The sequence below is a fragment of the Dipodomys merriami genome, unplaced genomic scaffold (genome assembly GCF_024711535.1).
Source record: "Dipodomys merriami isolate MVZ:Mamm:240054 unplaced genomic scaffold, mDipMer1.0.p SCAF_28, whole genome shotgun sequence".
NCBI classification, from domain to species: Eukaryota; Metazoa; Chordata; class Mammalia; order Rodentia; family Heteromyidae; genus Dipodomys; species Dipodomys merriami.
The window spans coordinates 3,338,929-3,365,519 of NW_027204270.1; the positions used below are offsets into that span (position 1 = coordinate 3,338,929).

Consider the following 26,591-nt stretch of genomic DNA (forward strand, 5'->3'; position numbering starts at 1 on the left):
CTGCTCCAACCACGCCAGCCGCTCACTGCCCTAGGGCCACAGCCCCCCAAACCAACACCAGGCCTGAGGAGCCTCCACAGGGCACGGGGCTCAGGCAGGCTCAGCCAATTTCCATCCACAGGAAAAACACAGGCAAATGCTCAGAAATGAACCATTTCAGGGAATCACTTAGAAAATGCGAAACAACGCCACATAAAACTCTGCATGGCAAATAAATAGTATATTCGTACAAAATCCAATGAGAAAAACATAATCTTATCATTTAGGCTGATTTATAAAATACATGTTGCTAAGTGAAGATCAGAACAAAGTTCCAGATGGTGGCAACCTCTGCGCCATGGTGTCCGCGTGGCCGGGATGCACAGCTGCAGAGCAAGGCGCCCACATGGCCGGGATGCGTGGCTGCAGAGCGAGGCATCTGCGGGGCTAGGATGTCCAGCTTCAGAGTAGGGTGCTCGCCTGGCCAGATGTGTGGCTGCAGAACAAGGCATCGCATGTGTGGCGCCCGCATGGCTGGGATGCACGGCCGCAGAGCAAGGCGCCCGCATGGCCGGGATGTGCGGCTGCAGAGTGTGGTGCCCACCTGGCCAGAATGTGTGGCTGCAGAACAAGGCACCGCATGTGTGGTGCCCGCGTGGCTGTGATGCACGGCTGCAGAGCGAGGTGTCCGTGTGCATGGTGCACACATGGCGGGGATGCGCAGCTGCAGAGTGAGGCACCCACGTGGCCAGGATGCATGGCTGCAGAGCCAGGGCCCTGGTGCTCACGTCACGCCTGGGAACTTGGTCAAGCCGGGTTGGCATCGGCAGCGGCTTACCTAGATGCTGAGTTACAAAATGACCTCAACCAAACCCCTCCACTGGATCCTGGGGCCGAGGCTGCAATGGCCAGGAGGGTATACGGGAGAACACGAGCAACCGGCACCAGCTGCCTCTGGCCATGCCCTCACTGGTAGATGACCTTGACACAAAAGGTCTCTTCATTTTTGTCCTCATGGTCGTTGATGTAAATTAGAATCTCCTCCTGCCCCAGGTTTTCACTCGGCGCGAACCGCAGGCCAATGGTGTAGGTCTCTCCTCCTCCCACCTGGAAAGGAGCATTGGGATCCCAGTGCCTACTCCTGGCCTGCCACCTCCTTTCTAGCAGCTTCTAGAAGCATGAGGCAGGCCTTGGCACCTGGGCCACGCTGAGGCCCGGCGACACCATGAGAGATGAGGTGAGCACTGCCACATGCCATGGGGGTCCTCACGATGTACAGGCCGAGGTTCTGCGAGGAGCCCACAGGACCTCCCAGAAGGCAGGGGAGCCAGCGGGGATGCAGGACCTCTGCTGAACGCAGTGCTAGCCCTGCGGCGCCCCAACCATCCCCAGGGGAAGAAGTGTAGCCCAGCCCCCGTGCACAGCCCTACCTGGAAGGAGTCCTCCTTGAACTGGAGCAGGTCCGGGCGGCTGCTGTGCAGGTGGTAGGTCCTCCCAGAGGAGTAGGGATTGGTGTAGGTGATGCGCTTATTGGCACCCTTCCCTTTGCCCGCTGCCATCATGATCTCAAAGGCCTAGGGGGGACAGGGAGACTCTGGGGCCCCTGCGGGGCACAGCCCTGGGATCCCCTGCAGGTGCTTCTTGAACCCAGCTGTATAGCATGGCCCCAGACACTGGACCCCCAGGAAGTTAGGCCGTCTAGACCAGCACTTTCCCGCCCAGCGTTCCACAGAGCCCTGCATCTGGGCAGCCCAAGTCACACAGTCAGGTGGCACTGGTGTCTCCCTGCCGTGTGTGTGTGTGTGTGTGTGTGTGTGTGTGTGTGTGTGTGTGTGTGTGTGTGTGTGTGTGTGTGTGTGTGTGTGTGTGTGTGTGTGTGTGTGTGTGTGTGTGTGTGTGTCACACAGTCAGGTGGCACTGGTGTCTCCCTGCCGTGCGCGTGTGTGTGTGTGTGTGTGTGTGTGTGTGTGTGTGTGTGTCACAGCAGAGGTCCTGCAGTGCCTCTGCCCCTCAGCCTGCATGCGACCCTCCAACTGACCTTGGTGATGAGCGGCTGGCGGCAGGAGAGGCACACCAGCCAGGAGGCCACCAGCTGGTGGTAATCCACATCGACCAGGTTGAGGTGCATGAAGCGACTGCCAGCTCTCTGCGGCCTGACACCAACGTGCAGGTCCTGCACCCCATGAGGCGGCAGCACAAAGACTCCAGCGGGGTCTGTCTGCAAGAACGGAGGTCAGGACACAGACATGGACTTTCCTGGGCCCCTTGCCTGGCTGGCTCCGGAAATCCCAAGGTGTTGGAAATCAACAAGGTGTTGGGGTCTGACTTCACTCACCTGGGGCTGCCCAGACTGGAAACCTCAGCCCTCTCCACCAGTCCAGAGCCAGATCCACCATTGCCCCCTCCCCTCTCACGTGACCACGGGCAGGAGAGCTCAATGGATAAGAGCCATGCTGCCACCTGTCACCCCCATGCAACGCAGGCTGCATGCACAGGAGCAGGCTCAGAACAGCAAAGACTCTGAGGTCCCCAGGGCCCTACCTTAAGTTCCTGGGGGTGCGAAGTGAAGGCTCTCACTTTCCTAACTGTCTGCATCCCACGAAGGACAAGGGACAGGCGTGTGAGCTGGCCCGTGACACAGGCGACGTCCACTCGCTGCAGAGAGTGAAGGCAGACCTGCCAGGTCTGCACCGGCACGGCCAGCCAGGGATCCCTGCAAAGACAGGAGTCGTCTGCACACGTCCTGAGGACAGCAGTGCCAGCCAGCCACAGCTGCCAGAGGGCAGGGAGCTGGAAGGCCGCCCAGGACAAGCTGCAGAGGATGGGAGCCAAGGACAGGCTGTGGCCGGCTCACCTGACCCCCCGATTGCCATCTTCCCACCCCAGCAAGCTCTTAGGCTATGTAGCACCTGTCTCTGCCCCCATGGTGCCACCACGATGAGCTGAGCCTCAGAGCGTGGGCACACAGTGAGACTGTGGTCACGCGGGGCCAGGCTGATGGACATCCGCAGATGGTTACAAAGAAGCACCCAGACACGCACTGACCTCAGCCCTGCATACAGCTTCCCCCACCCTCACCCACAGAGGTCCTGCAGGGAAGCCTCCAACCTGCTCCAGTTTCAACAGGACCCAAAGGGCTGCAAGAGGGGACTACGAGAAAACAGCAAAGGGAGTAGGTTGCTTAACTGCATGACAACTGATCTTGCTTATCAAGATTATTATTTTATTGACTGAAGGTTGCCTAGGAAACTAGGTGTATTTCTACAAATGATCAGCTCCTGGGGGCTCTAACCTTGTCAATGGATTGGTCCTTTGATAGACTCATGATGGCATTATTGGGAGGCAGAGAAATGTAGAAGGCGGGGCCTGTTGGAGACCACAGATCACTGGGGCATATCCCGGAAGCCACAGCTTACCCTGGTCCCTTCCTGGTCCCATGATGGACCAAAACCCCTAAAACTGAGAGCTAAATTAAATCCTTCCTTCCTCTAAGTTGTTTGTGTCTAGCCTCTTTCATAGCAACAAGAAGGCTAATACACGGGATAAAAAAAAAAAAGGTTTGATCATTGTCTTCAGGAATAAAGAGGATGGTGGCCACTCCCCAGATTCTGTGGAGGAGCAAGCTAGAGCCCTTCCAAGTTCAGCCCAGAGCTTGGTGAGGGAGAGAGCCTGCCCAGAGCAGAATAGCCCTTACCAGGGAGACGCTGGCCCAGAGCTCCCACTGCCCGTCTGAGTCTCACGTCACAGGGCAGTCACCAGTCTCCTGAGACAGTGGGAGCCCAGGCTGCCCAGCGTTCCTCTCCTCCCCACCTTCCCTACACAGAGGTCTGTGTGCTTACGCATAAATGAGGACGAAGAAGTCTTTGATCTCTGGGCTCGGTCCACTGGCCACCTTCAGAAATACGTCCTGTGGCTCTCTGGGGCCCTACAGAACAGCTGTGGGTCATACCACTGCAAGGCCACCCACACTCTCCACCATCTACCCGCCCGGCCCTGCAGCTGTGTGAGGCCAGGGAGGTGGAGCAGACCCGCCCCCCACTGAATGCATTCCTTTTCTGTGCTCGTCAGCAGTCAGTTTTGCTCACTGCAAGAGAAAATCATTAGCTTCTTGATTTTATATTGATTTCAATAATTATATTCTACAGATTTTATCTCGTTTCCTAACCAGTCATAATACAATTATTGCCGTTATCCTTTCCACAATGGTAATTAATAAGTGTCTTAATTACCATTCCCTTTATTCACTTTGCTTTACGCCCTTGCCTAAAATTTAAATTCAGATGATTAAGGAACTGATAAGCTAGCAGAAAAAGTGAAAACTCATTCACGAAGCTCCTCTAAGGATGTCAGAATAACCCCTCAGCACCCTGAGAAGAAACCACTTAGCCTGAACCTTGAAATGGGAAGGCTGCAACAGCCAGGCACCGGGCGGGGGTGGGGTGGGCATGGAGGAGAGCGAGAAGGGAGGAGAGGGAGGGGAAAGGGGGATGGGAAGGGCAGTGACACCACCACCAGCCCACCAGCAGCAGACAGGTTGGAAGGGTCTGTCTGTGGTCAGGTCAACGTGACATACCAGGTTCTGGGTCTCACAGATGACATTGGGGTCACTGCAGCGGACATGCACCGGGGGTTCCTCACCAAACATCCCCACGGGAGCACCTGGAACAGGAAACATGGCACTGTGGCCTCAGCCCAGCAAGGCACATGTGCATGGGGGCCCCAGCACCGGCCCTCACCAATGGATGAGGGCAAGTCACCCACAGGGAGTGGTGCCATCAGGCCCAAAGGACATCACTTGGCTCTAAGGGCCACTCCTGAGCCATCAGGAGGAAGCAGATGTCCCCAGCACAGGAACAGACCCGGGCAGCCAGAGCCATGAATTAGGAGTAGAACTGGCCACAGAATATTCACCGCCACCTCAGGGGAGGCAGGATAAAGACAGGGATGCTAGCTTACGAGGCTGCACATGGCAGTGTGACAGCACCATGGGGACGCGGGAGACACGGGGGGGACCTGCCTGGCAACGTGTGCCGTGGCGGCAGGCGGATGGCCTTCTTCAGGAAGGTCAGCTCCGGGTGGTAGAAGCGGAAGACCTGGTCCACGACATGGGGCTGGGGCTCCACAGTCAGACAGAGCACGGCGATGGGCTTGCCGCCGCTCGCGCGGAACACCACCTGTGAGCAGCAGTGCTGGGCGTCAGGACACGCACGCGGCTCACGGCAGCTCAGGCCGTCCAGGGACCACATCTCCACTCCCAAAAGGCGGTCAGGACACTGCTGGGAAGGCACGTGCACACCCCCAGGGGGCAACCGAGCCAGGCCCCAGCACAGAGCTCACATGTGGACATGCCGCTGCTACTTCTCTTCAACAAGGCACAGTCCCCTTAAGGGCTAGACAGGCAGTCAGAGCTTCCCTCCCCACGCCTGGATGTGTGCAGAAAGCACTCCAGTGAGCCACCGCCCATCACCTCCCCAGGAAGGAGACAAGTCAACACCGTGTGATGTTGAGTACAAGCCATGCCATGTGTCCTGCTCCAGAAGCGGCGTGCATCTGAGGACAAGCAAACACCGCACAGGGTGCATCTAGTCACAGGCAAGTGAGACCAGCAGCCTGAGGGTACCGCATAACCACTAGTCACAGCCAAAGACAAGGTGAGCCTAAGTGGCAGCAAGCCAGCCAGGATTGGCCAGGCTTCTGGGAGTCCGATGTGGACAGGCTGAGCAGAGAGGGACATTTATGGAAAGCAAATCTCAAGACCATTTCTGACAGCCCTGGTCCTTGGGGTGCAAATTCTCTGGACAGATCCTTTGGGTTTCAGTGTTCAGTGGCATTAGGTCAATAATTTACTCTCAAACTGTTCAGAAAAAAATATGTATACATAAGCCAGGCACCAAGAGCGCATGCATCTAATCCTAGCGATCCAGGAGGCTGAGATCTGAAGATTGCAGTTCAAAGCCAACCCAAACAGGAAAGTTTGTAAGATGTTTATCATCTCCAATGAACTACCAAAAAGGCTAAAAGTGGAACTGTGGCTCAAGTGGTAAGAACATTAGCCTTGAGTGAAAAAGATCAAGGACAGTGCCCAGGTCCTGAGTTCCAGTATAGGAAGGAAGGAGGAGAAGGAGCGAGGAAGGGAGGGAGGAGAGAAGGAGGGAGGAAGAACAAGGAAAAGGAAGAGAGAAAGAAAAGGGAAGAAAGAAGAAAAAAGGAAAAGGAAGAGCACAAGGGAAGGAAGGAAGGAAGGACAGAAGGGAGGAAGGACAGAAGGAAGGAAGGAAGGAAGGAAGGAAGGAAGGAAGGAAGGAAGGAAGGAAGGAAGGAAGGAAGGAACCAGAGGCCAATATGTAGAGAAAATGGTGAGGCACGTGGGGAAATGTTTGCCATCAGGAAATGGGGGCAAACAACTTCGGAGAATTTTTTTGCATTTTCTTGTAATTTTTCTCTAAGCTTGAAATTGTTATTTTAAATTAAAGACAAAGAAGTTAACTTGAGAAAGATGGCAATGGCCAGAGACAAGGCAGTTTAGGCAGCTAAAGAATAATGCCTGCCATGGAATGAGAAATCTAGATACAAAATCCAGTTCATAATGAGGTGTCAAAAAACAAACAAACAAACCAAAAAAAACCCTTGTCTTTGGAGATTGGTTGTCCATAACTCACTGTTTTGAAACCTGGCAAAGGGAATGAATCTACTATTTCTGCTGACTTAAAGGACAAAAGTATATTTCAGGATAGCCAAAGAGCTGACAGGAAGAGCTCCTGTTTACAGATGAATCACTGGAAGAATGACAGAGCTGAAACTTTACCATTTTCCACTGGACAGCAAAACTGAAGTGGGCCATAAGCCCACAGGCTGACAGTAAGGAACTATGGGTAAGCTAATAAAATGTCTGGAATTCTCCCTAAAACCCCAAATCTGTATGAAGAGATCCTCATTTTGATATAAAGATTATTTTAAAGTGAAGACATCTGAAATCTTTTTTTGACTGGCCTAAAACATTTTTTTTAAGACATCTGAAATCTTGTTTGGCCTTCTCTTAGCTGACTAAAGCCTCCCAAAAATACAGCTGTCACTAACTACCCCTTCTAGGAAGGACCTCTTTCTCCGTCTCCAGCCTGCACACGCACGTGCACACACACACACACACACACGCGCGCGCGCGTGCGCATGTTTGCGCATACACAGGCACACACACTCAACTAGAGAATGCTGTGTGCCAGGCTCCAGAGATGCTCAGGGGCAGGGCAGAAATCACTGGGACCATGGGCTTTGCACCAGAGCCAGGGCTCACAGTGACAAGCTGCCAGGTGTCATGTCCATACTGGGCACCACGCGTGGACTATGCCAGTGCCTGGCAGGGCAGTTACTACCCTGCTGGAACAGGAAGGAAGGGTGCTTGAAGGTCTTTGCCCCACTGCCTCGTTCAACCCCTTCCTTCTAAGAAGGCAGAGAGGGGGCAGGGACAACCCTCAAGCTAATGACACACACGGCTCCAAGGCCATGGGACCAACGGGTGTCTTCTTCCCTTTACCTTGGCGTGTTTAGTGGGCATGGCTCTCCACTTCCCCGGTGACCCAGTGTCTGTGCCCTTCTCAGCAGTCAGTTCAGCCTATGAGAGATTTGTACAAGCAGGTCAGGAGGTAGAGGGTGACCAGCACTCAGACCTCAAGGGCTAGCAATGCCAAAGCCTCACCCACTTACTCTCACGCCAGCCTGTGGGTTGTGGCTACCACTGACCAGCGTCACCCAACAAGCAAGAAGCAAGGCTGCTGTGAGCTCAATGAATGGTAGACCTGGAGCCATCCCTCCCTCTGCCTGACCATCTCCATCCCTGCCTAAAGCCAAGGCTGGGTCTCAGCTACCCCACAGCCCACCCAGAGCCAGTGTGGATTGCCTGGGAGCCTCGGTGAGGCCTGAAGCCCCTCATGACAGTTTTCATCCTATGAAACATCTGCCAGCGCCGCTCCCCATCCTGCACACGTGCACATGGCTCTCGTGTTCCCAACACTTCAGGCTGGCTGAGTGAAGGAGCACACTGCAGGAAGAAGGGCATGCTCCCCCAACCAGAGACCTCTCCCTGGGGTCACAAAAGGAGTGGCCAGAATAGCCTCTGTGACACCCACCAGGTGGGGGAGAAACACCTGAGGTGCTGTGTACAGCACAGGTGCAGAACACCCACGGAGTGACACGCAGGGCAGGCAGACATTTGCGATTGATCCCCCCCATCCCCTGCTGCAGAAATGGGGGTGGGGGATGAGCACGAGATGCTGAGAAGACAGGAAAGTGCTCCCCTCCTTCCACTGGCTAGCAAGAGAAGTCCCTCCTGTGCCTGCACGCACCTGGGCCGGGGCTGGCGGGCCTGCAAAGCAGCTCTGGTACTTGAAGGGGATGTGGGCGGTCTCCCGGGGGCGCAGGTAGAGTTGGGGAGCCAGGCCGGCGCGCAGACGGAACATGTCCTCCTCCAGCGGTGTGTGCAGGCCACTGGCATCTTTGAAGTACCTCCACTCCTGACTGTCCACGATGATGCTAGAGAGGAGGGGACCGGCAGTGAGGACCCTCGCCGTGTGTGGAAGTCACATCCCCCCAGAACCGCCTCAGAGGAGGGGACGGGAGTCGATGGGGCTGAAAATGTGGCTCTGCTCACCCAGAAGTGGGCCAGGGCAGAGCCGCGCCCACCTGAGTTCGGGGTTGTCGATCTCGATGGTCACCGTGTGCTGCGTGTTATGAGGGTTCTTAAGGGCGAACTCAAAGAACTCAGCAGTGCCCAGGCTGGCATAGAGTGTGTGCCGTGTGGTGATGGCCAGGCTCAGCACGCTGGTGATGCTCTCGGCCTTGGTGCGCTCCCGGTAGGCGTCAATGACCTGCAGGTCCCTGCAGTGCTGTGCTCGCACATTCTGCTGGGCCTGCAAACACCAAGGCCCAGCTGGGGGCAGGCCAGGGGTGCGCTCCTCCCTGAGAGGTGTGCTTTGCTTGGCCAGGTGCCCCAGTATTCCAAGTTTCTTCTGGAAACACTCTCCCCGCTTCTTTGAGTACATGATTTGGAAGGAATGGCCCACCCACACTCCAGGGTATTGGAATAGAAAATAAGGGATGCTTCCCCCTCCTCGAGGAGGTCCACAGAGCACCCATCCTTTCTCTGCCCCCTCGGGGGTCTGCCCCGCATGATCCTGAGAGGACCCTTCAGCACAGCATGCAGTGGGGAACACTGAAGCAGTAGTTTCAAGTAAAAGAAAAAAAATGGCCTCAAGACAGCCTGGAGACGTGGCAGATCCCCAGGCTGGTGTCAAGAGCCTGCCAGCGACCACAGTCCACAGAGGGGGAGGTTTGCCCCAGTCCAGACTCGGACCTATGGGGTCCAAGACCTGACACCCAGCCTCAGGGAGGCTGAGGGCCCTGACACTCAGTGGACTGACACACTTGTTTTCTCATGGGTCTTACGTTAAGAAGTGAGACGGCTTCACACGAGCGAGGCCCAGAAGACGCGGCCTCTGTGCCAGGAAGCCCAGGCTGCAGCTGCTCCCGGACCCCTCAGCCGGGCTGAGAGCCTCCCCACACGGAGGGGCCAAGAGAGCCAAGGGGGCCGCTGCCCACAGAGCCTCCCACTTCACCTCAGCGAAGGAGGAGAAATGCGATGCTGCCTTAAATGACTGACACCAGCTTTCCAGTGTCCAATGCTCTGGCCTTTTCATGCTGCAGGGAGACACAGGCCTCTCAGCCCCTAGGAGGGGCAGGGCACCAACCTCCCCTTGGAGGCCTCCCTGAGCATGAAGTTACCACAGCCTCTCTGCACAGTGGAGCTGTCACTGGCCCCGCCAGGCCATGTGTAAGCACACAGAACCCCGCAATCCACACGGCGTGCACCCTTCTGGCCTAGGTGGAGGGAATGGCTCCTGTTCTCCTGAAACCAGGATCTGGGAGGATGTGGAGAGACTGGGGCTGGTGTCACGCGTGATGACCCTTACCAGCAAGCTTGCCTTGCGGCCCACGGGCTCCCCTCTGGACTCCTGCAGGCGCACAGACCTCATCCTCTCCAACTTGCGCCTGCGCACGGCATCGGCCTCACAGCCTGCGCCTGGGGACCTCTGGCCAGCCCGCACGTGGGTCAGCAGCATGGCGGCCAGCTCGCTGTCCACGTCAGCCAGCTTCTGCGCTTGGACCACTTTTTTTCCTGCTGAAAGGTCATGGGATGAGTCAGAGTGGATGTGTGACCTCTGTTGGCTAGTATACTCAGTGACCAACCCCCAGAAATACTCCGTCCAGCCATGGAGCTCCCCCATCTGACTTTTGTAGACCCAATCATCAGGGTTCAAGACACTGACGGAGACAGCAACCTCGCAGCCTGGCCCCTGCAGAGCCCTTCCCCCAAAGGGGGGCGCCAGGGTGGAAGGAAATTCTCAAATCAAAGGCATTCTGATTCCAGTCCTTCTGTACACCAGGCCACACATCAGTTTCCAGGGAAAGCACAAGTGCTTGGGATTTAAAGGGGCAGTGAACGCCCTCCCCAAGGACTGTGTCCTCAGCTCAGGGGAAACTGCATGGAACCCCTGCAGGCTGGGAACCCCCCGGATGCATCACCACCTTGGGCCCCCAAATCCACCCTGTGTGTAGACATTGTGAACCTGGAATTGAACTAGGTGCAAGGTCTCTGTGGGGTTGTGCTCCTGGGCTGGAGGCCTATCTGACTGTCAGACACAAAGATGGCTCAGACAGGCCTGGCTCAACACTGTCCCCAGCTGCCCCTGGGCGGCCTGAGCATCAGAGTGGCCTGTCTCCTGTGAGAGTGGCCCTACTCACGCCCTGGATGCAGCGGGAATCACTCAGCAGGGAAGAAGTAGCTGAACTGGCCACAGGCACAGGGACAGCTGCCACCTGTCCCTCCTTCCCAGGATGAGATCAAATGGTACTCTGCTCAGTGACAAGGCCATGTCACGGTTGTCACATGAGGCTCCCTGACTGTCATCTGGCCCAGGCAGGGCACTGAGAGAACCTGAGTCCCCCTCACTTCACAGGCACCACCAGAAGTTTCCCAAGGAAACCAATGGCAGCGCAGGTTCCCGGGGCCTGGGTCTGCCTCCTGTCAGCAGATGTTCACGGACTTGCTGACAAGCTCACGGGGGTGGGCACCCCCCCACACCACTCCTCACCCATCACAGAAAACATGCTATTGCAGGTATCTTGTCGCCAATCCATCTTAAAGCCATTTAATTGGCTTTTAGATGGCTCAAGTTGGCTTAAAAATGTCTAAAATGACCACTTAAGAAGAGTATTTTGGTTTGTCAGACACAGGCATAATCCTAGAATCATCCTAGAATCAGGTCTGAGCTGCTGTGGTTTAGTCCAGGAGCCGGAGCCGGAGCCGGAGCCGGAGCCGGAGCCGGAGCTGGAGCCGGGCAGCCGCACAGGCGGCTGGAGGGCAGCGTGGGGCCTCAGCACCTCTGCACAAGCTGCTTCCCAGCCTCCCAGAGACCAGCACTGAAGCTCCAGACTGATACTAGCTGAGAGGCAGAAAGTGCTTCAAAAATTGTGTGCCAGGTGCTGGTGGCTCACACCTGTAATCCTAAGCTACTAGGGGGCTGAGAGCTGAGGATCATGGTTCAGTGTCAGCCTTGGCAGACAAATCCTGAGGCTCTTACCTCCATGAAACACTGAAAAGCCAAAAGTAGAAGCATGGATCAAGCGGTAGAGCACCAGCCAGAAACAAGAAAGTTGAGCAATAACACTAGGTCCTGAATGTAAACTCTAGTACCAGAAGTAGAGAAGAAAAAGGAAAGAAAAAAAAGCCCTACTTTCATTTCTATTTAAAAAAAAAAAAAAAAAAAAGCTTAAAATCTGATCTGTGGCACCTTTGGGTTTAAGAGGAATGGCAAACTTTGGCATTTTCCTGCTAAGAAAAGCATTTTTACCAAACACTGTGTCTCTCCCCAAACCCAAGTCTGTCCTTCCCACGCTCTGAAGTTGGTTAGGAAAGCAATGAGCAAGTTTGTTTGTCCCGCTTTTCCCTCACTTCCTCCTCCCTGTCCAAGCAGCTTGCAACACAGTGCCACAGCCACCATCTACCCAGCCACAGCGGGCCACCAATGACACCACATAGGAAGGCTTCAGCCTCGTCTACCCAACCCCATATTACCCACCACCCACCTCCTGGATCTCACAGTTTCAACTCACGTCTTGGGCCTGCAGGCATGAGGAGGCTGCCCCCAGAGAAGTGGCTGGTCCCCACATTCGTGATGAGCCGAGACCTGGTTGGTGGGAGCATGCTGGAACCGCTCACTCTTGGTTCATCCACATGACCTGAGTGAAGGGGACCCATGAGACAGAGACCATGGCGTTGCTGACAGACCCAGCCGCCCTCCCCATAAGCAGCTCCAGTCCTGGGGCGTCACGTGCACCCTCAGGCCCACCACTGGCCCCAGCACCGGCCTCTGCTCTGGGTGTGTCCTGTAACAATGTCAAGCAGGAGCTTAGGTCTCTAAACTCTCATCTCCAGACTCGTGCCCTGCTGCACACAAGGGGTTCAGTGTGCCTACGTAGTTTACTTCTGAGTTTCTAGGCCCCCCATGTGACATGTCTGATGGGTAACCTGAGCTTTAGGTAACACCCTGGCCAAAGACAGGCCTTCTCGTGTGCAAGCAAGGAGCCACTGCACAAGAGTCCCCGTGATGCACGTACCTGACAGAGGCCTCTGCGGGCAGCACAGACGTGCCCACAGGACATACGCCCAGCCATAATGACCTCCAGCTGAACAGAAGTAGCACCCAGAGAACCTGCAAGCTGACCGAGAGCCAGCGAGGCCAGGGGGCATTCTCCCACGGAGACAGGACCCACACACTCCACACAGAGCTGACTTTCACTTGGGGTGAGGCAGGGTGCAGCTAAGGAACTTACATTCCAAAATAGGCCACCCGGGTGGCAAGAGAATGCCCATGCCACACATTGCCCCAGCCCAACAAGGTGGTTTTGAGTCTGCCACACACACGTTCCTCTGCCCACAGCCCAGGGAGCTAGCCACATTCTCACCCTCCATCAGACCAAGGTTGTCCTAATGGCATGTCACTCAGCTCCCTGGCAGACACCTCTTTCCTGATCAGGGTGGGCAGGAAGGCCCCATTCTTCCATAGAGTCCAACAGGTCTCCAAAAATCCCTGAATAAGCCGCCCACCTCCCTCTCACCCCCGCCAAGACCTGAGGCAATGGCAGCCTGGATTCCTGACTCTGCAGCTGACAGTCCTAGTGCATCAGGACCATAGCAAGCCAGCCCTGCAAGAAGACCGGTCAGTGAAAAGGTCCCAATGAGGACAGCAAGGCAGACGCCCCCAATTGTAGCAGCACATGGAGACTGAAGCCAACTCCAGCCAAAGTCTAGAAGAGGTCACCTTAGTGCGCAAACAGGCCATGGCCTTTTCCTTTACATCCTAACCACTTTTAGGGGTGAGGAGGTGCCAGTACGAGGGCTTGATCGAAGGCCTGGGCACTTTCCCTTAGCTTTTTCACTCAAGGCTGGTATTTAGTACTTGAACTACAGCCTCACTCTGACTTTCTAGTAGTAGGCTCTCCTGCCTAGGCTAGCTTCAAACTGCAATCCTAATCTTACCCTCCTGAGTAGCTAGTATTACAGGTGTGAGCCACCAATACCTGACTTTTTCTTATTTTTTTTATGTGCCCAGTACTGGGGCTTGAATTTAGGTCCTCTCATTCTTGCTTGCCTATTTCGCCAATGTTGGTTCTCTACCATTTAAGCGACATCTCCACTTCTAGCTTTTTTTTTTTTTTTTTTTTTTTTGCTGGTCGTGGACCTGAACTCTGGGCCTGGGCGCTGTCCCTCAGCTCTTCAGTTCAAGGTGAGCGCTCTACCGCTTGAGCCACAGGGACTCTTCCGGATTTTTCTGTTTATGTGGTGCTGAGGAATGGAACCCAGGGCCTCAGGCATGCAAGGCAAGCGCTCTACCACTGAGCCACCTTCCCAGCCCATCCCCTTCTAGCTTTTTGTTGGTTAATGGAAGATAAAAATTTCTTGGATTTGTCTGCCTGTGCTGGCTTTGAACAGAGATCCTTAAATCTCAGCCTCCTGAGCAACTAGGATTACAGGCCTGAGCACTAGCACCCAGCTTCCAATCACTTTTAAATGGCCTTCAGGGTGGTTACTGGGAATCTGGCTCCCGGCTGCCTCCCCGCCTCTCCTAAGGCTAGAGCGGGAACCGAAGCTCTGGAGGGTGCTGGAGCTCGGCTGCTTCCTCAAGCTGCCTGGCTTCCAGAGCTCACCGGATAATTAAACACGGGGTCGAGACACCTGCGTGCAGCCTGAGACATCCACTCTCAAAGCCAAGTCCTCTGTTGTCACTGAGGGTCAGATGGCAGGGCTGTCCCATCCCAACTGGGATGTCCCCTTTCTAGGGGAAAGGCTCCCTAGCCAGTGTTCTGTAACTGCCCACATCCCTTTTTCTTTACCCTGCTGCGGATCCGTGGCACATGGTAGCACAGCAGCTTTGATCATGCTCAGCAGGTATGTGCTGCATAGCATAGAAACGCAGCCTCGACTTCTCCCACGTGTCCACAGCTACACTGCCACCATCAGAGCCCAGGACACTTAGTGTTCTCTCCATAGCCCCTGGGCTTCCCCCTGAGAACAAGCATCTGGACAAGAGCTGGTCCCCACTGTCCTCTGCTGAGAACCTGTCCCTTCTCAACAGCCACCTGTCCCTTCCCACCTCTTTCCCAGCCCTCTTCCCAGGTATTCTGGACCCCGGCCATCTGACCCTGTCCACTTCTGCTTCTGCTCTCTTCCTGAGTCTTCTGAACCTTCTTCATGCCAAACTGCATGGCCTCAGGCAGGGGCCTGCAAAGTCCTCACCAGAAAATATACTCATCTCCATCGGATCCATTAATTTTGTGGCTGAGCTCATCTGAGGTCCAGGAAGAGCCAGGCCCTAAGATATGACAGGCACCCAGGCAGCACCCTGCTCCCCACAGGCTCCTACCAAGAGAGGCACACGGGCAAGACCACAAGTACGAACAGCCAGTGTCCTCCAGCAGCTGCCAGGAGGAGGGGAAGGCAGGCGGGGAAAGAGTTCTTCCTCCAGGGCCCAGCACCAGGGCTCCGAGCACTGACAGGCACAGGCTAGGATAGCACCTGGGCCCCCAAAGTGCCTCTGTTTCCTGCCTTCAAACTCAGAACTGGTCCAGGTGCCTCTGCCTTGTTTCTTCACACATGAATTCAATAGGGGGCAGAGGCTGAGCTGTGGCATCCCGAGGACATGCTCCCAGAGGCTCCCAGTCCCCCGGTGGGCACACAGCACCACTGCAGGGGGTCAGCCTCACACTGAGAGAAGCCCAGAACCTTCTGGAGCCTTCTCGACCATCGTGATCTCACGGCCAGGTCCCTGAATCACAGGCGAGGGCATCTGGACCCCCCACATCTGACAGAAGTGACCACTGCACTGTAGAGCCCACAGACGCTGCCTCCAGGTGGGTCAGTCGCGCAGCTCCCAGGGCAGGTGAGCACCTTCGTGGAGCTTGGGCTTGGAAGAGGACAGAGGATGACAGCAGCCACAGCGGTGAGACTTGCAGGCACGAGGTCACCTCATAGAGGAAGGAGGCTGCTGGGCCTCGCTACCACTGCCTGTCTTCATAGAGCACTGGTTTGCTGGAAGTTGGGGAAGCAAGCAGGCACCCAGGACCCAGCCTGCTGTCTGAAGTTTATGTGGTGAGACAGAAGGTGACAGCGAGCCACCCACACATTTACCCCAGGGATGGAAATTCCCCCATGCAGGCAGAGCTCCCACGCAGCCCCCTCTAGGGAGCAAAGCACGCCACCACTGGACGTCAGCCCCACCCACTTGCTCATTTGTCTGAGTCCATCACCACTGGCTGTCCTTGAAGACGTGATCCGCTGCCGTGAGCTGCTGGACAAGGAGCATCTGCCCAGACAGGTGCCCTCCGGGAATGCCCCCCAAGAGGCTGCGGAGTGACAACCTGGCTCCAGCTGACCCCCTGCTGATCTAGGCCACAACTACGATGAGTAACTCCTGTTAATGGGAAGACGGCTGCTGGGAAAGTGAACGGGCTAGGGAGAGGCCACCTGCAAGACCAAGATTCCAGGAGCCGTGGGCCGAGCTGGCAGACACCCACGCAGCCAGAGTCCATAGCACCCGGCCTGTGAATGCAGCCAGCCAGGCACGGGGACCGGGGTGGAGGCTCTGTCCTGTGGCTGTCACTCAGGTGCTTCCCACAGCTTCATCCACTTCTCTGACACACGCCTGCTGCACCATGCAGAGCAGCCAGTTTTGTAACAAAAGAGAGGGTGTAACATTTCTTGTCAAAAAATACAAAATCTGTCTAAGAAACCCAAGTGCAGCAGCATGCACCCATGGGGCCCGCCTGGCCCTCGCCCTCCCAGACACACACACACGCGTGCAAGGGACTCACACTGGCATCTCAGACCCTCCTTCCCACGGGCTTATCTCCCTCTTGCAGGCAAAGTATGAAAATGACAATTGGAGATAACATATAATGGAGCCCATCTTTCTTCTGAAGATAAGACTTTAAAACCTAGAGTCACTGCAGGGTTGTGGGCTGGTGAATTAAATATAAAAATAACCGCCACGGCCCTGGCCCTGGAAGCAGGGTGCCTCTCACAACTCTCCTGGTCACTTGAGCTCTTGAATCATGCCTGCTTCTCACATGCGGCTCGTTTATTTCTCCAGAACCTAATTGAGTTTTGCTGTTTCCATATTGTCTATTTTCCAGGCTGCCTCGGATCCTACATTTGTAAACAAGCAGGCAGAAACCTCCAGCCAGACTTAATGAGCTGTGTGCTTGCTCCTCCGCCGCCACCGCGGGCTCTGCCAACCCCTGTGCTGTCGGAACACAGTGGATGTGGCCCATGGGGCTCCAGGATTTAAAATCAAGCTGGATTTTGAAGAACGGAAAATTCCCTAATAAAACAACAGAGACCTAAGTCCCATCCTCCTAGGCTCTGCTCCAGAAACCCCAATAGCTGGTTTTGTGTTATTTTTCCCAGAACCCACCCCTTTTGGAGCACCACAAGAAGGGGCCGGTGGGTTTTATCACTAGCCCTGCAGAACCCCACATTGGCCCTCTGGGATGGGGGTAGGCAGGCATCTGGCTTTGAGCCTCAATTCCTTTCCTCCAGCTCCCTTCCCCATTACAGCCCCTAGTGGAAGCCCCAGACAGAATCACCCTCAGCCTGGCCCAGGCCCAACACCTGCACCCCTTGGCCCATCTATTGAACACCATCATGGTGTTCAATAGAATGTGTTTCTCACTCGCCTATTCCTTAGCTGATGGCATTCGGAAACGTCTCTCTAATCTCTGTGATGGGGCAGTCATTTAGTCTGGAGCTCCAAAGGAAAATTCTTTCTGGAACCCAGTCACTTTATCTGAGGACAGTCACAGAGATGACCCAGGATAGCATCAAGAAACAGAGCACAGGCAAGCCTGCGATAAACAAGGTGCTCCAATCCTGACTAGAAATCAGGACCAAGTGCCCAATGCCAGGGCAGGCTCAGCAGCTGAGCTCAGCCCTTGAAACCATGCTGATCCAAATCTTGCCCATTTCCCACTAAGTGTGCCAGGCCCATGGCGCTGGCACCCCTCCTGCTCTAGCTGGGCAGTCAAGCAGTCGCTGGACAAATGGCAGAAAACCAGTCAGGGTTGCCCAGACTCTTACCCACATTGGCCAAGGTCAAGTGCAGCCGGCCCTTCACCACCGTGTGGACACCAATGGGCTTGACAGTGCCGAACCCGGCCACGTCGCCACTCACCACCATCATCTCCTGTTCATACTCAGTCGCCACAACCTCAAGTTCGTGCGAGACCTGCACGGCTGGCCGCCCTTGACGGAGGAGGTGCTGCAGAGGGAAGACAGAGCTCAGAAACGGGGGTCTCACCAGGATCGCCTCCAGGTGGCCTATAGGTGAACTAGGCCCCAACATGTGGGGCGTGGAGGCGAGGAAAAGGAGGAGGAGGAAGAGGAGGAGGAGGAGGAATATGAAGGTCAGGGAGCCCTAGGAGAGAGGCAGAAGCCAACTTCTTAAAAACATATGACATTAACATTGGGCCTTTAATAAAGTCCACCCTGACTCAACCACTGAGCAAACACCATAAGGCACTGTGAATGTATAGGATATATAGAAGGCCTGGCACCTCCTTCGAAGAGCAGCCTCCACAGGAAGGAGGACCAGATAGGAGGCAGAAGAACCAGAGGGGCCTTGGCCATGCCCACTGTAGGACACAAGTACTCCAGGACAGAGGTCTGAACCAGACCTTCACCTTCCTAAGGAAGATGAAGCTGTGGTCAGAGGTGCTGGGAGGCAAGCTGGGCCAAGCCTGCCAGAGAGCCCTTGAGGCCAGGGACTGGCAGCTTTGGTGTGACTCATAGAGGCCAGCGCAGAGCCACAGTGAGCTAAGGGACCCCTGGAAGGCTGGCTGAGGCAGCTCGTGAGGCTCTCCGGGCCAGGCTGATGTTGGCTGGGAAGAGACTGAACTCAAGTCCCTAACCCAGAAGAGTGTCAGCACAAGTCCCCAACCTAGGACAGGATCGGCAATACTTTCTGAACCACAGCTTCTCGGCTCATCACGTTCCAGCCAGTCCTCCACTGGAGCCTGAAAGCTTACGAGGCATCCTGGAGAACAGCAATGCGACCTCCAAGCTTGGACTTTCTCCATTGTGTGGCCTTGGGAAGACACTCTCCCACTCTGACCTAGAACTTCATAAACACAAGGGTGGGGCCAAATGAAGGCCTCGACTTTTGTACTTCTTACTTCTTTTCTGTGGCTCCTGCTGGGCCTGGGATTGTAGTCATTTTGAAGCCTGCTAGCCTGGTGGTGCTTGCGCACAAACTACATGCTTGCACACCCACAGTTCAGGAGCCAAGGGCGCTAGAACACAGAGGGCCCCTGTGGGGAGGAGGAGGAGAAGCAACTCCGATCAACTAATAAAGATAAAAAGCAGCACTCAGCCTCACTGGGAAGCCAAGAATTGTGAATAAAGCAAGGTACCCTCTCTCCTATCAAAATCGTGAAGATTGTTTACAAAGGCCAACAGAGGTGAGTGTGGGGCACACGGGAAGTCCCCGCCTTGCCAGCCTCCAGGCTCTGGGCTCAGTCTATGCACCTGTAGCCCTCACTCAGCGTGGAACACTGTGGAGTGCAATGTGTCACTAGGGGACACAACGGCTAAGAGAACAGGCGTCAGAGTCTTGGGCTTCAAGATGACTGACAGCAGGGTCACGCGAAGGCTTAAGTCAAGCGCACAAGCCAAGGAGTCATTGGCAACAGCTCTTCCAGGTGCACAAGAATGTAAGAGGGTGGGGGAAAAAATCATCTCCATACCCAACAACAGGTAGGAGGCAAAATAAGCTGTAAGAATCCTCTGCTTACAGAAAATAAATCAACCCAGCAGGGCTGCGAGTGGCTCAGAGGCAGCACGCACAGGGACCTGGGTTCAGCTGGACTACCAGGGTGTTCTAACCACTCAGTACCAGCCCACAGGAATCACTTCCTACCTCAACTCCCACATCTTTTACCTGAAGCTTAAAATAAAAGGAGTTTTTTACTTAAAAAAAAAAAAAAAAAAGATGCCGGCACCAGTGGCTCACGCCTGTCATCCTAGCTACTCAGGAGGCTGAGATCTGAGGATCGCAGTTCAAAGCCAGCCTGGGAAGGAAAGCCCATGAGACTCTTATCTCCAATAAACCACTCAGAAAACCAGAAGTTGCATTGAGGCTCAAGTGGTAGAGTGCTCTTCTTGAGCTGAAGAGCTGAGGGACAGCGCCCAGGCTCAGAGTTCAAGCCCCACGACTGACCAAAAAAAAAAAAAAAAAGTGAAATTGAGGTGTCAATCCCAAGAGAATGAGGTAGTTTGTCTCCAGGTGTGAATACAGAGGGTACAGGGCTTGACTGGACCAAGGTCCCAGTGGGCCCTCACTGTCCTCCCCACCCCAAACTCCTTCCCACCCTCTTTCTGTCCCTCAGCACCACACACCATTCTCAGATGGAGAGGAAGCAGAGACAGCACCCCAGCTCCACCCTGAGGGACAGCATAACGGGGTCGGCAGACAGACAAGCAATGGCATGACCAGTCCATAGGGTCCCCACCATGGCCCTGGAGGACGGGGAAGGCCGGAGCAGCAGCCACCACCTGCTGAGTTCTCACTGCCAAGTCTTCACAGTCTCCAGATGGCTAAGCACTGTCCCCACCTTCCCCCCCCCCCCCCCCGAGCATGGTCATCATCGTCATCCCATAGATTGGGGACACGAAGTCACAGGTGGGCAGTGGTGCCAGGATTATGGGAGGGAGGAAGGAAGGGAGGAAGGGAGGGAGAAACCCCCTTCTCTGGGCCCAGAGGAGCCCCCAGCACCTCAAGTGAAGGAAAGGCTATGCAGGAGCTCAGGCAGTGAGAGAGCGGATCTGTATCTCTGTGCACAGTGGGCAGCTGCTGATGGAAGCCAAGAGGAACATGGTCACATGGGGCAAAGGACAAACTCAAAAGACCCAGGAACTGTAGTCTCTAGGTGGCCTTCTCCCCACCTGCACCCCCAACCTTGAGAGCTCTCAGGACATCAAGCAACAGGTGGAAGAGACCCAGGAGCTGGGACGGTAACTCTAGGCTCAGCTTCTGGGGTTCCCCTCAGGACATGGAGGCTTTCAGGAGCCCAGGGAGGGGCAAGGAATGGGCTTGTGGTGTTAGCAAATGGAAACAATGGACTACACAATCAGCAAGAGCTGGATTCTGATTCTAACTGGAATAGGAAAGCACACTGATGAACTGGTAACAGGAACTGGGTAACAGTATCACACCCCATCCGGTCCATCTTGAGGCCACTCAGAAGAGCCAGCCTGTCATCATGGTGAGCAGGAAGACCTGGCACCTGTCCTCAGGGAATACACATACATCCTCAGCTTCAAAGGAGGGGAAGGCAACAGCCTGGGAGGCTCACCTCGGAATACCAGGCACTGCAGAATTTAGACTTGGGAGGAGGGCAGAGAACATGGCAGTTTTTAATTAGTGAGCAAGAAGTCACACCACAACCAGTGCTGGATGGTGACCAGAATTACAGGCAGAAAAGCCACACCCTACATTCTGTTACCTTCAGCTGGACAGCAGCAGACCCGATGAGGAGCAGGGAGTCTCCATCCCAGATGTCAATCTGGAGGGCCTGGCCGGCCAAGTACTGGATGAACCAGTGCTGCTCGCCTGGCTTCAGGAACCCAGGACCCACCATGTACCTCAGCTGGAAGCCAGGAGACCCTGTGTAAAGGAGGCCCAAATGAGTGGAGAATAATTGGAGCCATTTATCATCTTTACATGTTAAAGAGATTTCTGCTCTGGTCATGATTACTAATTTCTGCTCCCATCATGGCAGCAGGTAATAAACACATTAATCAAATACATCATAAAACATCCAAATTAACACAACGAAGAGTCCTGTTTAGAAGACTGTGCATCTTCCCAGCACACACAATGAGCTCCCCAGATAAGATCTATGGTTTCCAGCACATCTTTGTAAAACAGCCCATGATGGATGAGATCAACACCCAGATGAGACACACCAGACGGTTTATTATTCTGGGCACATGCAACTTAAGGAAAAAGGTAGGCCACATCTGCTGTCAAAACTGGGACAGTCATACCCGTGCATGCCTGCACACATGTGCACACACACACATGCATGCACAGGTACACGTATATACTCACACACAGAGCTGAACCTGTGACAGCACTGAACCTGCCACACGGGAGCTCAGGATCCCTGGCCTGCCCCGATTCAGGATGGAGGCTGTCAGCCCCACGGGCCCGGGGGCTCTGAGGCCATGCCTCCTTCTCAGGCTGAGAGATGCGACCTGGACTGCAGCCCTGCCTTCATCTTCCTGACGTGACACTATCATAAATTCTCAATTGACAAAAATGCCACTGAAATCACCATTAGTTAAAGAGCAGAGAACAGCAACGCTGAGAAACACATTCAAAACAGCATCCTTCCCTTTCCTATCAATAATGGTGACAGCATTTATGAAGCTCCCCTGAACAGAGCCCTCATCTCCGGGGAAGAGGGGCAAAGGTTTGCTCATGGCTGTGCCGGGCTGAGCCTCACCCCATGAGGCCGAGTCCCCTCTGTGACACAATCCAGCAACACCGGGCCTGCAGGTTATCTTTTTGGAGAAAGAGAACAGTGGATGGAGACCTTGATAGGAGGGGGAGGGGAGTGTTTGGGGTCCAAGGGAAACACCATGGGGACCAGCCACTTGGCCTGGCTCTGGCCCCAGTGGGAGCACGTTTTCTACATGGTGAAGGAATGGGGACAAGGCCCAGGAACTGGCAGGTGTGCTCCAGTATGGCATCTCACAAGTGTCCAGACCAAGCCGAGCTGGCCAATTCTGAAGACTCAGAGCCTGTGGCATCTGGTTAGAGTTCAGGACACAACCAGTCAGACAGGAGACCTTCTCAGAGGCGCAGTGGGCCCTGGAACTGACCGTGAACCCCAACACCAGCTCTCACTGCACTAATGGCACTGCTCCCACCTGCCGTCAGGGCAGCTCAGGCAGAAAGGGGAGGGCTGCAGAGGAAGAGCGGCACCAGCCCTCCTCCATCCTAGCCAGAGCTCTACGGGGCATCCTCCTCTGCCTCTCCTACACAGCAAGTGTACCCCAAGTCCTAGGGGCCCCTTGTACCTGTGTGTGCCATCTGATGCCCCTCTTCCAGTCAGCTCCTCCTAATACCCCAGCATCATCGCCATGGTGCACCATCAGCTGCCACACCCTCCCATCAGTCCAGTCCCTCGGCAGAGGCTTTGCTGGCATGCACAGGGAATGCTGAAGGGGCACCCACAGTGCCTGCTGGTGTGGCATTAAGGTTCTGAGGCAAGGCTTCTAGGGCGCTTGCAGGCACGGGCAGCGTGGGGCTGAGGGCTCTGAAGGGACAGGCAGGCCTGGGGCTAAGGACACCGAGGGCACATGCAGGCATGGCTATCTGGTGTGGTGGTCCTAGGCTGCTGAGATCAGGCCCTCATCTCTCCCTGGGGCAGAAACTGCATCCTTCTCTGAGACCTGATCAAACATGTATCCAGCATATGCTCTACCTGGCCAGAAACTGGTGTTGCAGCCACATCTGCACTAGGAGCAGGACCAGGAGGCAAAGCACCTTCCTCTACAATCTCCTGGCCCGCTGCGACATCTCGGCTCCTTACCCAACCCCACACCCAAGTCCAAGTCTGGGTGGTTGTGCTCTCCTCTGAGACCCACACTCCACTTTACCTCCACAGTTTACAAACACCTTTTTTCCGTGCAGGTATGCACAACTCCCTTGAGTGACAGACACTTCACACTATCAGCAACCACGATTCAGAGTGAGTGCCTATAAACCAAAAGCAGCAGCCATCCAGAGGTGCAGAAAAACAGCGAGACGGAACAACAGGCAAAGAAGGACATGCAAGACCACAGCCGCTAACCCAGAAGGCAGGGCACCCACAGACGAGCATCCAGCGCTGTGCCCCAAAATACAAGACACATCTTTCCAGATACAGTTGGAACATGAATACCATATATCAAGCCACAAAGGAAACGTAAATACACTCAAAAAGTAGAAATTTTACAAGTAGTTATTTTTTACCCACATGGACTAAACAAGAAATTATTTTTTAATAAATAATTGAAATAAATTCACAAGTAATCATAAATTTCTATGTTAAGAGACAAATACAGTCAAAAAAGATTTTCTAAAATATAACAATAACAAGACAGGAGGTGGTGGCTCATGCCTGTAATCCCAGATTCTTGGGAAGAAAAGGCAGAGGGAAGGTAGTGTGTTCAAGGCCAGCCTAGGCAAAGGTAGTCAGAGCCTGTCTCAAAAAGCAAAATAAAACCAAAAGTACTAAGGGTGTGGCTCCAATGGTAAAGGTCCTGCCCAGCAAGTTCCAGGCCTTGGGTTTAATCCCTAGTACCCTGTGTCTTGTATATATGTTTATCTGACTTGGGGAAGGGAAGGAGAATAACAAAATGGTGAGACAAAGGGCAAAGGGTGAACCAATGCAACAGCGATACTCACAAGACACTATGTTGGAAATGAACTTTACAAGTCTTGGGGGGAGGGAAAGTGGGAGAAAACAAGGGAGGGGGTAACAATGTTCAACAAGAAATGTACTCATTGTCCTGCCTATGTAACTGTAACCCTCTGTACATCATCCTTACAATAACATAAAATTTAAAAATCTAACCAGACAAAAAATATTGGTAGCAATAATGAAGATGCAACTAATATGAATTCACAAAGCACTCATTGAAAGAAAATTCGCATTTTCTTTATACCTCATGTGTATGTTTGACTTTTTGAGATAAGATCTCTGTGGCATCTAGGCTGGTCTCAAACTCATGGACTCAAATTATCTTCCCACATCAGCCTCCCAAGTAGGTAGGACTACAAGCATGCACTACCATGTCTGGCTTTGGATTTTCTTTTAATTCTGGGGACTAAACCAGAACCCAAACCCAAGGGTCTTGCTTTACGCTGGGCCATGACAAATACTAGAAATTGAAACTGGCGAGACTCTGGTGGTGGGAGGAGAAACTTCTGTGCACAACCTGATCTTAGTTAATGCGCAACACCAATGATTGGAAGTGGTTTGTCCTGATGTGAAGGTCTTTATGGATGGTAGACTCTGTTTGTGCTGTACATCAGAGACTGTGAAAACAGTTCCACTGGAGCCAGAAGCCAGCGGGTGTAGGTGGCAGGTAGCTGGCTTATGGTCATAACAACTTTTAAGCAAAACTATTCTGAGAATGAGACTTCCTATGTCATCTAGGTGATTTTTGCCTAATTAATAGGCTTGTGAGATGAAACAACAAAGAACAGAAAACCATTCTGAGCCAAGATTATTGTGTATCCATACAAACAAAAGAATTCAGGTAAGTGAATTAAGCAACTCAGAAAAATGAGCAAATAACAATAAAGAATTCAAAACAGAGAGAAGGAAGGCACTAGCACAGATCAATGCAACATTTAATTAATAAAACAAGAAAATGGTAAACTCCATCCAGGTAATACCAAAAACGCCTCATTCAATGCACAAAAGGAGAAATGAACTAATCGGAAGGTGTCTATGTTCTTGTAGGACATCTGCCCCTTAGCTGTGAGTTCTCCCTACATCTGACTGTAACTCTGACAGAGTTTAGACAAATACATAGCAAGTTTCTCTGAGAAGCCAAACAATAAGGAACACCCAGAAAGAGCCTGTACAGTGGCTGGGCTTTTGGAAATCAACACCTCTACCTGAACCAGTGCTTGAGCAAGGAGGGGCAGAACCTCATGCTGAGCCCCTAAGCTAAGAATGATGAGAGGAAAGAGAGAGGAGAGGAAAGCAGGGCAGGGGAAGGGAGGAGAAGGAAGGGGAGAGGAGAATATAAAAAGTGACCCACACGCAGCCCGGAAGCCTAAAATGTCTACTGTCCAGGCCTTACTGAAAACTGTTTGTCAGTCTCTGATCTAATAAACCAAAGCAGAAAATCCAAGACTAAAGCCATGTTTGAAAAGGTTGATCTATGGCAAGGGTAGCTCTTGAGCCACTGTTTAATAAATGGCACCGGGTCAACTAGACAAGCATCTGAAAAAAGATGGAGCGTGAGCCAAACCTCTCACCATGCCATCAGACAGACATCAAACGATCAGAAATACAACGTAAAAACTGAGACCTCCCATCCTGGAAGAACCTCTGCCTGGGTCTCTGTGAGACGGGGCAGGAGAAAGCCTGTGTATCAAGACTCAAAATAAAACAAAGACTGACACATTAGACCACATCCACTGCAAGAAAGGAAAATAACAACCAAGCAGCGAAACTTACTGCCAATTTATAGCACAAAGCGGATCTTCATAATAACTACAGAATTCCTGAAATCAGAGGATGACACAGACTTAACGCCGGGTAGAAACAATGGATAAGGTGTGGACAGAAGTCTGCAGACACACAGAGACAAACACAAAGATGCTCAACTCATGCACCCAAATGGCACTGATACGGACTTCATGCCTATCAGACTATAAAAACCCCAAGGCTGACAGCCCACAGTGAGAGCGAGTAAACAGGCCACCTCCTCAGCGCCAGGGGCGATGGAGGGCAGCCCGGCCCGGCAGGGGCTGTGCAGCCATGTGTGTCCACATCACTGCTGTGGTCAGATACGACCTGGGCGTGGTCCCCAAAGGTTCCTAACGCTGAAAGCTGGTCCCCAACATGGTGTGCTGGCACGGTAGAAGCTCTGAGAGGTGGGGTCTGATGTAAAGGAATGAGGCCACATGAACATACCCTCACAAGGATTGATTCTGCTCCTGCAGAGTGACCGAGCTGTTATGTAAAGAGCCAGTGTGGTCCTGGGTCTCACCACGTAGGCCCCTCCCTCTCACCAAACCAACAGGGCTGCCTTCAGTCTCCAAAATCACCTGTTTTCTTTACTCATTGCTCATCTCAGGCCAAAATAACAGGAAGCAGACAAGGGCATGCCCAGTGGTCTCTCATCCTGTAGTTCCACTTCGGAGCCACATACACAGGTTACCTGTTGCATTTTCCAATACAGCAGAATCTTGGCGAGGACCCAACTGCCTGTCAGT

At 53.8% G+C, this 26,591-nt stretch overlaps 1 protein-coding gene across 6 annotated transcripts in view; it reads right to left on the reverse strand.

The window, feature by feature from the left end:
• Positions 1-211: 211 nt before the first annotated feature.
• Positions 212-26,591, reverse strand: part of Nphp4 (nephrocystin 4) — a 98,317-nt gene continuing 71,937 nt past the window's right edge. For 5 of the 6 annotated variants that reach the window (XM_070037195.1, XM_070037198.1, XM_070037194.1 and 2 more), the window contains 14 exons: positions 21,088-21,248; positions 17,666-17,846; positions 12,145-12,270; positions 9,942-10,150; positions 8,656-8,882; positions 8,319-8,505; positions 7,511-7,588; positions 4,997-5,153; positions 4,553-4,638; positions 3,819-3,904; positions 2,521-2,692; positions 2,018-2,197; positions 1,410-1,553; positions 212-1,086 (listed from right to left, as the gene is read on the reverse strand). In XM_070037195.1, the coding sequence (XP_069893296.1) occupies positions 946-1,086; positions 1,410-1,553; positions 2,018-2,197; positions 2,521-2,692; positions 3,819-3,904; positions 4,553-4,638; positions 4,997-5,153; positions 7,511-7,588; positions 8,319-8,505; positions 8,656-8,882; positions 9,942-10,150; positions 12,145-12,270; positions 17,666-17,846; positions 21,088-21,248 (2,135 nt within the window). In that variant the 3' untranslated portion in view covers positions 212-945. The remainder of the gene's footprint in view (positions 1,087-1,409; positions 1,554-2,017; positions 2,198-2,520; positions 2,693-3,818; positions 3,905-4,552; positions 4,639-4,996; positions 5,154-7,510; positions 7,589-8,318; positions 8,506-8,655; positions 8,883-9,941; positions 10,151-12,144; positions 12,271-17,665; positions 17,847-21,087; positions 21,249-26,591) is intronic. The other variant, XM_070037197.1, reaches the window with a different exon arrangement.